The 12,850-nt window shown below is 37.2% G+C and overlaps 1 protein-coding gene across 4 annotated transcripts in view; it reads left to right on the forward strand.

Annotated features, from left to right (window-relative positions):
- The window catches only part of LOC111467151 (kinesin-like protein KIN-7K, chloroplastic), a 23,987-nt gene extending 12,716 nt beyond the window's left edge, over positions 1 to 11,271 (forward strand). For 3 of the 4 annotated variants that reach the window (XM_023111935.1, XM_023111934.1, XM_023111932.1), the window contains 12 exons: positions 348 to 452; positions 579 to 686; positions 795 to 938; positions 1,157 to 1,339; positions 1,505 to 1,660; positions 3,007 to 3,237; positions 3,511 to 3,651; positions 3,738 to 3,854; positions 3,950 to 4,000; positions 4,873 to 4,920; positions 5,012 to 5,116; positions 9,570 to 10,271. In XM_023111935.1, the coding sequence (XP_022967703.1) occupies positions 348 to 452; positions 579 to 686; positions 795 to 938; positions 1,157 to 1,339; positions 1,505 to 1,660; positions 3,007 to 3,237; positions 3,511 to 3,651; positions 3,738 to 3,854; positions 3,950 to 4,000; positions 4,873 to 4,920; positions 5,012 to 5,116; positions 9,570 to 10,127 (1,947 nt within the window). In that variant the 3' untranslated portion in view covers positions 10,128 to 10,271. Of the gene's footprint in view, positions 1 to 347; positions 453 to 578; positions 687 to 794; positions 939 to 1,156; positions 1,340 to 1,504; positions 1,661 to 3,006; positions 3,238 to 3,510; positions 3,652 to 3,737; positions 3,855 to 3,949; positions 4,001 to 4,872; positions 4,921 to 5,011; positions 5,117 to 9,569; positions 10,272 to 10,945 lie in introns of those variants that run through there. The other variant, XM_023111933.1, reaches the window with a different exon arrangement.
- Positions 11,272 to 12,850: the final 1,579 nt, after the last annotated feature.

The following is a 12,850-nucleotide window of genomic DNA, read 5'->3' on the forward strand; positions in this document are numbered from 1 at the left end:
TTTTTTTTTTTTTTTTTTTTTTGGAATCTTTTTGAGAACCTTATTTACTTGATACCCTTTCCTGTAAAGAAACTAATAGTAAATATTTTTCCTTAAGATTAGTCTTCCAAGTACTAATTTTTATCCTCTACACTGGAAGGAGTCCATAAAGAACATACCATGGTGGAAAATAATTCCAGTAATCACTCATTAAATTTTCTTATGAGCAATATATCGTATCAAATTGACCACTAGCATTCTCTGACAGCTCTGGTTTTCGCGTTGAATTTGCTTAACTCTACCACCAGTGATCATTTGTCCTTTGTTGTAAAGGACATAACTTGGTCCATGGTTATTTCTGGTGTCAGGTAATATCAAAGCTAACAGATGGAAGGACAAATCATATACCATACCGAGACTCTAAACTTACCAGACTTCTTCAGTCTTCACTTAGCGGTCATGGGCGCGTGTCTGTAAGCCTTTTTATGCCTTATTATATGAATACATATTATTTAAAAAATTTCCAAAGGTGTTTTCTAGATTTTATTCGCCTAAGAAAACATCATAGTTTGTTCATTCATCTCTATTCGTATTCACAGCTTATATGCACAGTTACTCCAGCATCAAGTAGTTTGGAAGAGACGCATAATACATTGAAATTTGCACATCGTGCTAAACACGTCGAAATTCAAGCAGCACAAAACAAGGTAGGAGTTTTATTTAATAGAAAAATTATTTATTCCTAACTTCATGTTTGGTTGTTTAATTAGCTGATTAATTTGGGAAAAATGTAAGCTGATTTCTCATACCTGCAGATTATTGATGAGAAATCACTTATCAAGAAATATCAGAATGAGATTCGGTGTTTAAAGGAAGAGCTGGATCGACTAAAGACGGGAATTATGACCGTTCCTCAACTGAGAGATTCTGAAGACAACCTTGTGCTCCTGAAGCAAAAGGTATTATTATATTTGAAGTGCCGTACTATTTCTTTAGGACTTTGTATGATTGTATGTATTACTGATAAAAAAAAATTTGAGCCTGTATTCCGTAATTCATTTGGTTATATATCCATATATGCTTATGGTGCAAAGATGTTTGACAGAATATCCATTTCTCCTGCGAGATATGGTGTTTGACTTGAACTATTTCTTTTGGTCTGATCCTATGCATAAAGTTAGAAGATGGTCAATTCAAACTACAATCAAGATTGGAACAGGAGGAAGAAGCAAAAGCTGCTTTGTTGGGCAGAATTCAGCGACTGACTAAGTTAATTTTGGTCTCCACAAAGGCATCACAATCATCACGGTTTCCTCACCGACCTGGTCTTCGGAGAAGGCATTCTTTTGGGGAGGAGGAAGTATGTACCCTCTTGCTCTAAGATGTTATTCATTAATTAGCGATAAACACAAGCATGTGTACTTTAATGGTTATTACTTCCAATATAATTTAAATGTTATGACCTTTTGAAATTTTTTCTATATATCCATCTATTTTCTCTAAGTGGTTATATGCATATGGGCAGCTAGCTTACCTTCCGTACAAGAGGCGAGACCTAATTTTAGACGATGAAAATATCGACTTGTATGCTTCTGTTGAGAGTAATAGCGAAGCCAATGATGATACTGTTAAGGGGAAGAAAACCAGAAAGCATGGCCTACTAAACTGGTTAAAATTACGGGTTAGTGGTTTTTTGGATACTCAAGAGTTTTTCTGTTATTATTGGTCTCATGCAGTGATTATTAAAATTCATTGGTTAAGTATTGTTGTGACTGATCTGCATCATGTCTGTTTCAGTAAAATATGGTTTATGTACTGCATGCAAATACGATGGTATTATAGAGAGTTTCTTAGGCCATTTAGTGAAAAAGCTGTCAACATGTTTTATTTCTCCGACATATTTGTCTCTACAAATGTCATAACTAAACTTTCTGTGCAGCTTCGTTGACTTTAAGCCTCGAGATCTAAATAACTGGAATTTTTTTATTTACTCATCCAATCATTCCTAAATATTAAACAATGAATTATTCACCAAAAAAAAAAAACCCAAGTCATACATCAGGTACAAATTATTTATCCTATAAAACATAGTAATGCGTAGTGGTTTTAGAATTAATTAAAGATGCTACTAAAAAATTGACTGTAGACTCACTTTGGTTTTCTCTTTCCTAAGAAGTTCTTAAGTACTGTCTTACAGCTCGCATGACTCCTACATCATTTTAGCTCACGAATCCTTCAAAAGCTTCTAAAACTTCATTTTTAAGGTGTCTGTTACTTGCATATGAATCTACTGCTACTTGAAGTTTGAGTATTATTTTATGTTAGGAATCACGACTCTCCACAATTGTATGATATTGTTCACTTTGAGTATAAGCTCTCATGGCTTTGCTTTGGGCTACTCCAAAAGGTCCCATACCAATGGAGATGTATTCCTTGCTTATAAACTCACGATCATCCCCTTAATTAGTCAATGTGGGACTCCCTCCCAATAGTCCTCAACAATCCTCCCCTCGTACAAAGTACACCGTAGAGCCTCTCCTTAATTGAGGCTCGACTCTTTTTTTGGGGCCCTCAACTTGAGTCACTTTTGACTACACCTTCGAGGCTCACAACTTCTTTGTTCGACATTTGAGGATTCTATCGACATGGCTAAGTTAAGGGTATGGCTCTATACCATGTTAGGAATCATGACTCTCCACAATGGTATGATACTGTCCACTTTGAGCATAAGCTCTCATGTCTTTGCTTTAGGCTATCCCAAAAGGCCTCATACCAGTGGAGATGTATTCCTTACTTATAAACCCATGATCATCCCCTTAATTAGTCAATCTGAGATTCCCTCCCAACAATCCTCAACCTTTTATGTCGTGGTTATATTCTCAACATGAAAAAATCTCTGAGTATGCTTAAATTGAATATATATATGATTGGCCAAGTATATTATTTTGGTTGTGTTTTCTTTATCGTATTCATGATGATAGTTATTCTGTACGTGTTTAAAGCTTTTTATGTACTTCCCTGAATCAGAAACGAGATAGTGGCTTGGGAACTTCAACAAACACTAGTGATAAGTCACGTGGAATGAAGTCAACTAGCATTCCTTCGACTCCCCAAGCTGATCAAAATAATGTTCCGTCAGAATCCAGGTTGTCTCTTTCTTTACAAACAGAAAGCTCCCCATCTGCAGATCTCTTATCTGACGCCAAAGAAGAGAAAGAAACTCGTGAGGAAAATATTTTTGATCCTGAGACACCTTTGGTATGCATGATATTGCATTTCATGTTGAAAGTTCTATTAGACTTGAGCTAGTTCTGATATACATAACGGAGTCATTTGAATCTCTTTCGTTGGAGAAGAAAAAGTCATGCAATCCTTAGACACCATCATAGCCCATGACGCTCTTCCCCAAAAGATTTAATGTTATTAAATAAGTGTAATTACTGATTTTCTGAAAGAAAAATACTTATTTCTTCATACCATGATTATAACAATATTTTTCTAATGTCAAAATTGATTCATCTGTTTTGCCAGACGAGCATAAAATCAAGCGATCAGATTGACCTTCTAAGGGAACAGCAAAAGATTTTGTCTGGAGAGGTGGCACTTCATTCGAGTGCTTTGAAGCGTTTGTCTGATGAGGCTGCAAGAAGCCCCCAGGAAGACCAAATTCATGTAAGAGCTTATTTTCCTTAAGCTACATGCTTATGTCCTATCAACGTGCCCGAGGACTTTAATCTTATGGTTCTTCTGCTGTTAAGTTTGACATGAAAAGGTTAAAAGACGATATCAACGCCAAGAATCAACAGATAGCTTACCTCGAAAAGAAAATTACAGAGGCTTCATCAAATAATATGACAGACTTGGAAATAATGCAAGTAAGGTCTTTAATAGTTCTTGTTTATTCAATTTTCTTTAAAGAGCCACCTCAGTTTTGCTTAAGCAGGCCTACCTGGTTGCCTTAATGCTGCAGGAAATTGATGAACTGACTGCACAGTTGAATGAGAAGTCGTTTGAACTTGAGGTGACTAATGAATTGAATGATACAAATGATCTCAAACTTGTGTTTCATATTTCAATTTAGCATCATGAAATAATTGAAAAATGCTGCAAGGTGTTTCTAATAGATGGTTATTATTTTTCCTGTGGACGACGACAAAACACATCAAAAAGCTTAGTGGGCTGATGATACTTTCTTTCTGATTTTGTAGTCAGGTTTTCCGAGTCTTTGGTTTGTTGGGATATGGAGCCTGCTGCCTTAAAATATATATATGGAAAATGGTCCTAGTAAATGACTATTTATAATAAAATGCTGGTAGAGAAATATACCGTAGATATTTATATATAGTAGGTGGTTGTACCTGTTAAAGCTATATATAATAACTGAAACCATATATATACCCTTAGTCAGTGATTTAAAAATGTACTTTCTTCATTCTTTGTATTTTCTTTTAGTGTACATACTTGAAGTCATCAATATAAACTCTTAGCCAGTCAATGCTTTGAAGATGTGCTTTCTTCATTCTTTGTATTCTCTCTTGGTGTACATATTTAAAGTCATCATGTATTCTTTCTTGGTGTACATATCTGAAGTCATCATGTATTCTCTCTTAGTTTACATATCTAAAGTCATAAATATAAACCCTTAACCAATATTTCTCTTTGCATTTTCTCTCTCCAGTTCTTTGTATTCATCTAGATCAAGTGTGTGCATTGTTGTGCGATCCTTACATAGTTTAGTCCAACTTTGTTGTATTCATATTGATAAATGGGTCATCATTACGAACAAAATTTTAAAGATGGGAGGCATCTATTTCTCCAAGTGTTTCTCAGGTATGGTAATTCTGCTCTCGCCAATATATGTACTGAACTTTCTCGTTCTGTTCAATTCTATAGGTTAAAGCTGCAGATAATCGGATCATTCAGGAGCAGCTAGACCAAAGGGTAAAATTACTACTTTCGCACATTTTATTGAGCTAGCTGTTCCAAATGTCATTATTTCATGTAATGGTTGTGACTAACATTCTTCTATCAGATCTCTGAATGTGAAGACCTACAGGAAACTGTGGCTGCCTTGAAGCAACAGCTTGCTGATACACTTGAGTTGCGAAACGTACCGAAAGATGTAAGATTAGCACAGGTATTTTGTACAGTCCCAACTTCTCCTCCATTGGATGATCATCACAACTCGCTAGTAGGTTCAGTTATTTCTATGTTACGAACTCTTTTTCCTATCAAAGAACCGATTTGCCAAACTTCTCCTCCATTGAAGAGTAGCTGGCTTTCTTAATTTATTTCTATTGTTAACTAGTATCTAGGAATTTTATAGATTTCATTACCAGTAGAGAAAGTTCCTCCAGTGGTCTCAAGTCGGGTAGATATACCTTTACGGAATCGAAAAACTTCCGACATCCTGTTGGACCAAGACCAGGGAAGACGACTCCAGAATTTACATGGGACGAGGAAGACTCCATGATAATGTCAAACTCTAAGATTTTAAGGAGCCATCCATCAACGATATATGTATGTTTTATAGAGCACTCAAGCCATATAGAACTTCATTCATCACGTTTACCCCAAGGCTCGAGATGTACCTCAGATCTATGAGATCAAGATCATGACCAGAGCCATGAAGCAAGAAGGGAAAACTGTCACAGAATATGCCAATGTCTTGCAAACATTGGTTTAGGAACTCGATCACTATTGGGTACTTGAGATGAAGTGCACTGTAGATGTCGTAATTCTAAAGAAATTTATTGAAACAGACCGTGTCTATGATTTTTGGCTGGTCTCAATAGTAAGTTTGACCAAGTTTGAGTACAGATCATCGGAAAAGAAGAAATAATCTCCCTTATTCAAACAGAAGAGAGCAGTCGAAATCTTATGCTTGTCAAACAACCCAACATAGGTACATCATCCTTTGTTGTAGAGAAAGAAAAAAACAATGGAAGAGTAATAAAGACAATTATGGTGTACTCACTGCAAAAAATTGAGGCACACAATAGAGAGTTGTTGGAAGTTGAACGAAAAACCTCCTAGCTGTGAATGGGGAAATCATGGAGATTCCCATAATTGATTTTGGGGAAATAAAGGAGAAATTACGAAGGCATGAGCTACACTACATAGGAGTCTAAATCAGAACAAAAGCCAACCATTGTTCTAGTGCCTTGATAAGTGGAATATTAAAATCCATTGTCATCCGAGTCTTATGAAAGGATTGGAGTCGTGCATCGTTTGAAGCATTTGGGGCTTATTTTGGTGGTCTGATTAACATAGCATCCAATACTCGATCAATTGATCATAGGCATTCAATCTGTAGCAAGGGATCCTTTGGAGATGATTAGAAAAGTGAGTTAGTCCCAAGAAGAAAATCAATGGGCAATATAGCTTGAGAAGCAAGAGGTGGAAAGTTGGGGGGTTTTGGATCCCGAGTTTTTTCCTACTGAGACTTGTGCACGTTGGATGTGTCTTCATCATAAAATTGTAGCCCAAATGGTGTGGACGTAGATATAAATGTTAGTAAGTCATCATTTATTGATAAAGAGAATGTGGCATTAACGTCTCCTACTCTGCATGAAGAGAGAGGTATTTCATTTCGTCTTACCATCTCGAGGAATTAGAGAGTAAGAAAAGGATTTGAATGAAGATCATTTTAAAGGATTAATTATTAGGAACCACGACTCTCCATAATGGTATGATATTGTCCACTTTGAACATAAGCTCTCATGGCTTTGTTTTTGGTTTCCCCAAGAGGCCTCATACCAATGGAGATGTATTCCTTACTTATAAACCCGTGTTCATGTTAGGTTATGTAGCCTGCTGCTTATTTATAGTTGAGTCAACAGTTATGCATAGTAAAGCTATATTTGGTAAATGACATATAAAGTAAATTGTCATAAATAGTAAATAGCTATGTATAGTAAATAGCTAAATCATATATATATATCCCCTCCGGCAGCTTTGAAAATGTACTTTTTTGTATTCTCTCTTACTGTACATACTTGAAGTCATCAAAATATAAACCCTTTAGCCAGAGTTCTCCTTGCATTTTCTCTTTCTCTATCCTGTTCTTTGTGTTCATCTAGATCGAGTGTGTGCGTTGTTGTGCGATCCTAACAGTTCATCCCCTTAATTAGCCGATGTGGGACTCCTCTCTCAACAATCCTCGACAATCCTCCCCTCGAACAAAGTACATCAAAGAGCCTCCCCTGAGGCCTATGAAGCCCTCAAACAACCTCCCCTTAATTAAAGCTCGACTCCTTCTCTGGAGCCCTCGAACAAACTTTTGACTACACCTTCAAGGCTCACAACTTCTTTGTTCGACATTTGAGGATTTTATTGACATGGCTGAGTTAAGGGCATAATACCATATTACGAACACTCTCCATAATGGCATGATATTGTCCACTTTGAGCATAAACTCTCATGGCTTTGCTTTTGGTTTCTCCAAAAGACCTCATACCAATGGAGATGGATTCCTTACTTATAAACTCATGATAATCTCCTTAATTAGCCGACGTGGGATTCCTCTCCCAACAATTCTCAACATTAATGGCATCTGAAAAAATTCCAATCGTCGTAAAGGCAATTAATGTAGGGGAAAATACTTCAACCGCTGATGAGAATGTGTATGCGAAATCAGCATTTATTGAGAATGTTGAGAAAATACTCCTGTTCCAGCTCGTGAAATGTTGGGAATAAATATTTCCATCTCCTAATTCTGATTCACTAAAAATTAATAAAAACACAAAAGTCACTTATGTTGAAGCATTCCCGAACTTCTATACTCGGCAAGAGATGATGAATCTTTAGCCATTAGTTCTAAGTGCATTGCTGACACCGTTGAAGAATATTGCTCTAGACTTTTTGTGGGTAGGAGAACGAAGTATTCTTTATGAGGGTGTGGAAACCTCTTCCTAGTAGATGCATTTTAAAAACCTTGAGGGGAAGCCCGAAAGGAAAAGCCCAAAAAGGACAATATCTGCTAGCGGTGCGCTTAGGCTGTTACAAATGGTATCAGAGCCAGACACCGGGCGATGTGCCAGTGAGGAGGCTGAGCCCCGAAGAGGGGTGGACACGAAGCAGTGTGCCAGCAAGAACGCTGGGCCCCCGAAAGGGAGTGGATTGGAGAGTCCCACATTGATTGGAAAAGGGAACGAGTGTCAGCGAGGACGCTAGCCCCGAAGGAGAGTGGATTGTGAGATCTCACATCGGTTGGGGAGGAGAACGAAGCATTCTTTACAAGGGTGTGGAAACCTCTCCCTAGCAGACGCGTTTTAGAAACCCTGAGGGAAAGCCCGAAAGGGAAACCCAAAGAGGACTAATATCTGCTAGTAGTGGGGTTGGGCCGAGAGAATTTTAGTCCATGAGATGACCCATCTTCCTTCTGATCCAATTATTCTAGAGACGTCATCAAATGATATTCTTATAAGTAACTGTAGCATTAGTCCTGATAGTTTTAACTTTGTCAAAGCTACACTACCTACAGTCAAGGCTGTTTCTTCTCCCAGGTTTCCAGAACCTCCCTGTCTTGGTAACTCAGATATCGAATTCGAGGTAAGTCTCAGTAGTTTGAACATGATCAACATCTCCCTGTAAATCAGTTGCTAAAAGATTTTTTTCAAGAACCTCTTTGTTACGGTTTTGAATTCATTATTTCTTTCTAATTAACCATGTCCTTAGCCTAATTATGCGTGAATATTAGGAGTTGCTCAGTTCCTTCTGCGAGTATACCATCAGATCTGGATAAATTCTCCTCACTTATTAATAATATTGTTAATCAGCTTGAGTTTCTGGAAATTCCTTTGTTAGTATGGAAAATTCAAAAGAATGGGATGAACATTTTAATACTTCAAGAACTTCAAGACAGATTCGATTTTTTCGATCACTCTCGTATTCTTCTCGATGCAGGTAGTTTTATTTGGGACCGCACTCCATTTCGATTTTATGTTGAGATTGTTGAGGAATCTCTTTGAAGATCAGATATATGGGTCAGCGGCTTTTGTTATTTCCATATACTATAAGGGAATGTGACTAGTTGTCAAATTCTTCTTACTCGAAAAGTTATATACTATTTAAACTGTTGTGTTGTCTTTTGCTTGTATGCCATATAACATTACTTTTAATCTCTCTCAACCTTGCTTTCAAATGCTCTTTCTAAAAACTCTCTGTCCTCGTTTTCTAAAACCTTCTTCTCTAATCGGGTCCAGAGGCTTGAGCATACGTTACTCGGCGTTAGGGGACGCGATCCTAGGTTGGCTTGACTCACTCAATACTGAGAGTGAGTGCCACACAATCGCCAAACCGCTGCCAAGAAAAGGGAGATTGTGACACTGGGCACAACCTTTTAATCCGAGGCCTTTGATTCCAAACCTTGAACTGGTTGTTTTAGATCTAAGATAGTTTGATGTGTATCGTCTCTTCTCAAATCTTTTGCTGGTTTCTCTTTACAGGATACATGTCTTGTGTCTTATTTGGATGCGTTTATTCTTCGCTGTAATCTTGTTCTATCTTTTAACGACTTTCTTTTTCACTCGTGGAGTTTGTATCGTTTGAACATTAATCTCGATGATCCTGTTGTTTCCCCATGACAGGCAACTGAGGTTGATGATCTGAAGCATAAACTGGCTGAACTAACCGAGTCGAAAGAGCAGCTCGAGCTGAGAAACCAGAAACTCGCAGAGGAGAGTACATATGCAAAGGGTCTAGCCTCAGCTGCAGCTGTTGAGCTCAAAGCCTTATCAGAAGAAGTTGCCAAGCTCATGAATGAAAACGAGAGACTCGTATCCGAACTTGCTGCATCCAAGAGCTCCCCTTCACAGAGAAAATCAACTGTTGGGGTGCGGAATGGGCGGAGAGATGTCGTTTCAAAGCGCACGGACATCGGTCCATCTGCTGCAGAACTGAAGAGAGAACTAGCCATTAGTAAGGAGAGGGAGCTTTCATATGAAGCTGCTCTTCTGGAAAAGGAACATAGAGAAGCTGAACTTCAACGAAAAGTTGAGGAATCAAGGCAGAGAGACGCTTATTTGGAAAATGAACTTGCAAACATGTGGGTTTTAGTTGCTAAGTTGAAAAAATCACATGGAAATGACAGTGATGAGTACTCCACAAGGGACACGCAGCCGTTTGATGATGAGAGGTTGATATGAAGTAAGTGTAAACATCATATTCATTGCTTGGTTTCTGAGAAAGTTCATTTACAATGTAAATCTAGGCCATGGCTTGATATATGCTTTGTATATTATGTCTGTCTTTTAGCCGAGGTTGTTATATTATGTCTGTCTTTTAGCTGAGGTTGTTGTGGCGTTTGGTTTTAAAGATTTCTTATCCTGATCGGGATGGAAAGTTAAGTGTCAAACCCTTTCATAGGGCCATAGAGTCATTCTAAGTTTATGGAAGCGACCCCCATATGCCGGTCAGCTACTACATCTATTTGCATGGTCCCTTGCTTCCTCTCAGAATAGGTTTACAACACAGTAACTCTATTAAAAAATCATTGGTCATTTTCACACACGATAATGGCACCTAGTCTCCTCGACACATTACTCTAATTGACCTAGGCCTAACTCGATGGTACTACTCCTGTGGACTTACCCTTTGGTAGGGACACTATTAGATTTGACCTAGGTTACTAATAATGCCATTGAGATACCGGAGTGGATAGGGTGATAGAGATTATGATGACATTGTTCACACTACTAGCAACCTGAAGAGGTACCTTAGTCATTTATGGGTGTCGTGGAGGTCTACTAGGTTCCTAGGGCATCTATGCGGCTTAAAACGCAGGCTCTTCACTCTAGGACTCTTGGCACTAACTCCTTGAATTTATTTTCAGTCTAGGAGCACAAGGGTCTAGATTTCTGATCGCTGCTCACTATTTTAAGGTGCTCAGTTTACTAGAGGTATCCTGACCTAGATCATCGTTTAACCAACTTTACTCTAACACCCTAATCTTAACTCAATGCAAACAATTACGTTCTACCGAGAGAACACACAAGAAATGAAGATGAAATTTTGAAGTGTAAACATCATAAACGGAAATGAACAGAGATATAGCTGTTTGTGTATGTGTGTGTTACTGCGCCATCGCATTGGTGTATTTGTGTATAATAACAAGGTAGGGTTGGTTTCATTCACCAAAAGATTGTGTTTCTTTTGGTTTCTCATATTCATTGCTTGGTTTTATGAGAAAGAAGTCATTTACAATGTAAATCTAGGCCTTGGCTTCATATATGCTTTGTATATTATGCCTGTCTTTTAGCTGAGTTTATGAGAAAGAATTCATTTACAATGAATAATTTCTTCCCACTTTCTTGCGTCTCGCTCGGGATGGAGTCTACAGGTTTCGTGGGTTAAATGGATTTCTCTAATTATGATATATTAAAAAAAAAAAAATCTTTTGTTGGTAATGGAGTGTTGTAATATATTTTAACGTGTGATTTTTCAACTATATGCTTACTTTTAGTAGGTTGAAATGCATGTTATCTTGGACTATGACTAAAAAGATATAGGTGAAGGCAAATAAACTAAAGTACGGTAAAATTTTGTGACAAACAACCCATGATTAAAAGCTTGTTCAAGTTTATTTATAAATGGGTAATAGCTTAAGGGTACAGACAAAAACATAAAAGACCCAAAATACACAAATAGGATTGATGTCCTGGAACGATCCCTTTATGACCATGTAACTGTTGAGCATTCCCTTACCTCGACTAGTGATCAACCGTCGTCTAGAGAAAATGAAGAATGAGGGGAGTGTGATATATTCAATAAGTAATCTACTTGTGGACTCTCATTGCATCCTTATCTTAGTAGATTACCATGGGTTTTTCTATTGGCTCTCGGAAGTTTGAGATTAATCTCTATAGCTATTTAAGCGTTGAGGGATGCCTTAAAGCTCTGACCAATTCTTTGGTTGATTCTTACCCTTGCGAGTCTATGTAGGTTACTCAACCTTTCTATACTTCGACTCATGTAACTTGTTTTGCCTAGATAGTGAATAACAATATGACATTTATTGGTTTGAACATCATTTATGGAAAGTTAATTGGCCGACCCTTCTATAGGACCATAGAGTCATTCTAAGTCTAGGGGAAACAACTTCCATATACCAGCTATTACATCTATTTGTACGGTCCCTCGTCCCCTCTTAGAATGGGTTTACAACATTGTAACTCTATTCAAGAGACTATCGATCATTTTCATACACAATAATGGCACCTAGTCTTCCCGACGCACTACCCTAATCAGCCTAGGTCTAGCTCAACGATTCCACTCCTGTGGACCTACTCCTCGGCAGAGGCATTATTAGATTTGACCTAGGTCATTGATAATGCCATTGAGATACCGGAGTGAATAGGACGGTAGAGACTATGATGACACTATTCACACTACTAGCGGTCTGAAGAGCTACCTTAGTCATTACATGAGTGTCGTGGAGGTCTACTAGGTTCCTAAGGCATCTAGGTGACTTAAAGCCTAGACTCTTAAAGATAATTCAATCTTCCTTTCACAATTATTGAAACTAAAAAAAACTATCAAAAATAAAGTATACAATATTTATTCAAGTTTTATTATATTTTATTTCAAAATTTTTATTTTTATTAATTATAGCATAATTAAATAATTAAATAAATGACACACATTAATGAATCTCACTCTCACAATTTTTTAACTAAAAAAATACATTTTTTTTTATCTATTATATATATATATATATATTTTCACGATTCTTTTGCCAAAATATTCAAAGAAAAGTACAACACGTGCAAAGCACACGCCAGTAATTAGCAGTAAAAAAAAAAAAAAAAAAAAAAAAAAAAAAAAAAAAAAAAAAAAAAAAAAAAAAAAAAAAAAAAAAAAAAAAAAAAAA

This window comes from Cucurbita maxima, unplaced genomic scaffold (assembly GCF_002738345.1).
Source record: "Cucurbita maxima cultivar Rimu unplaced genomic scaffold, Cmax_1.0 Cma_Scf00033, whole genome shotgun sequence".
NCBI lineage: Eukaryota > Viridiplantae > Streptophyta > Magnoliopsida > Cucurbitales > Cucurbitaceae > Cucurbita > Cucurbita maxima.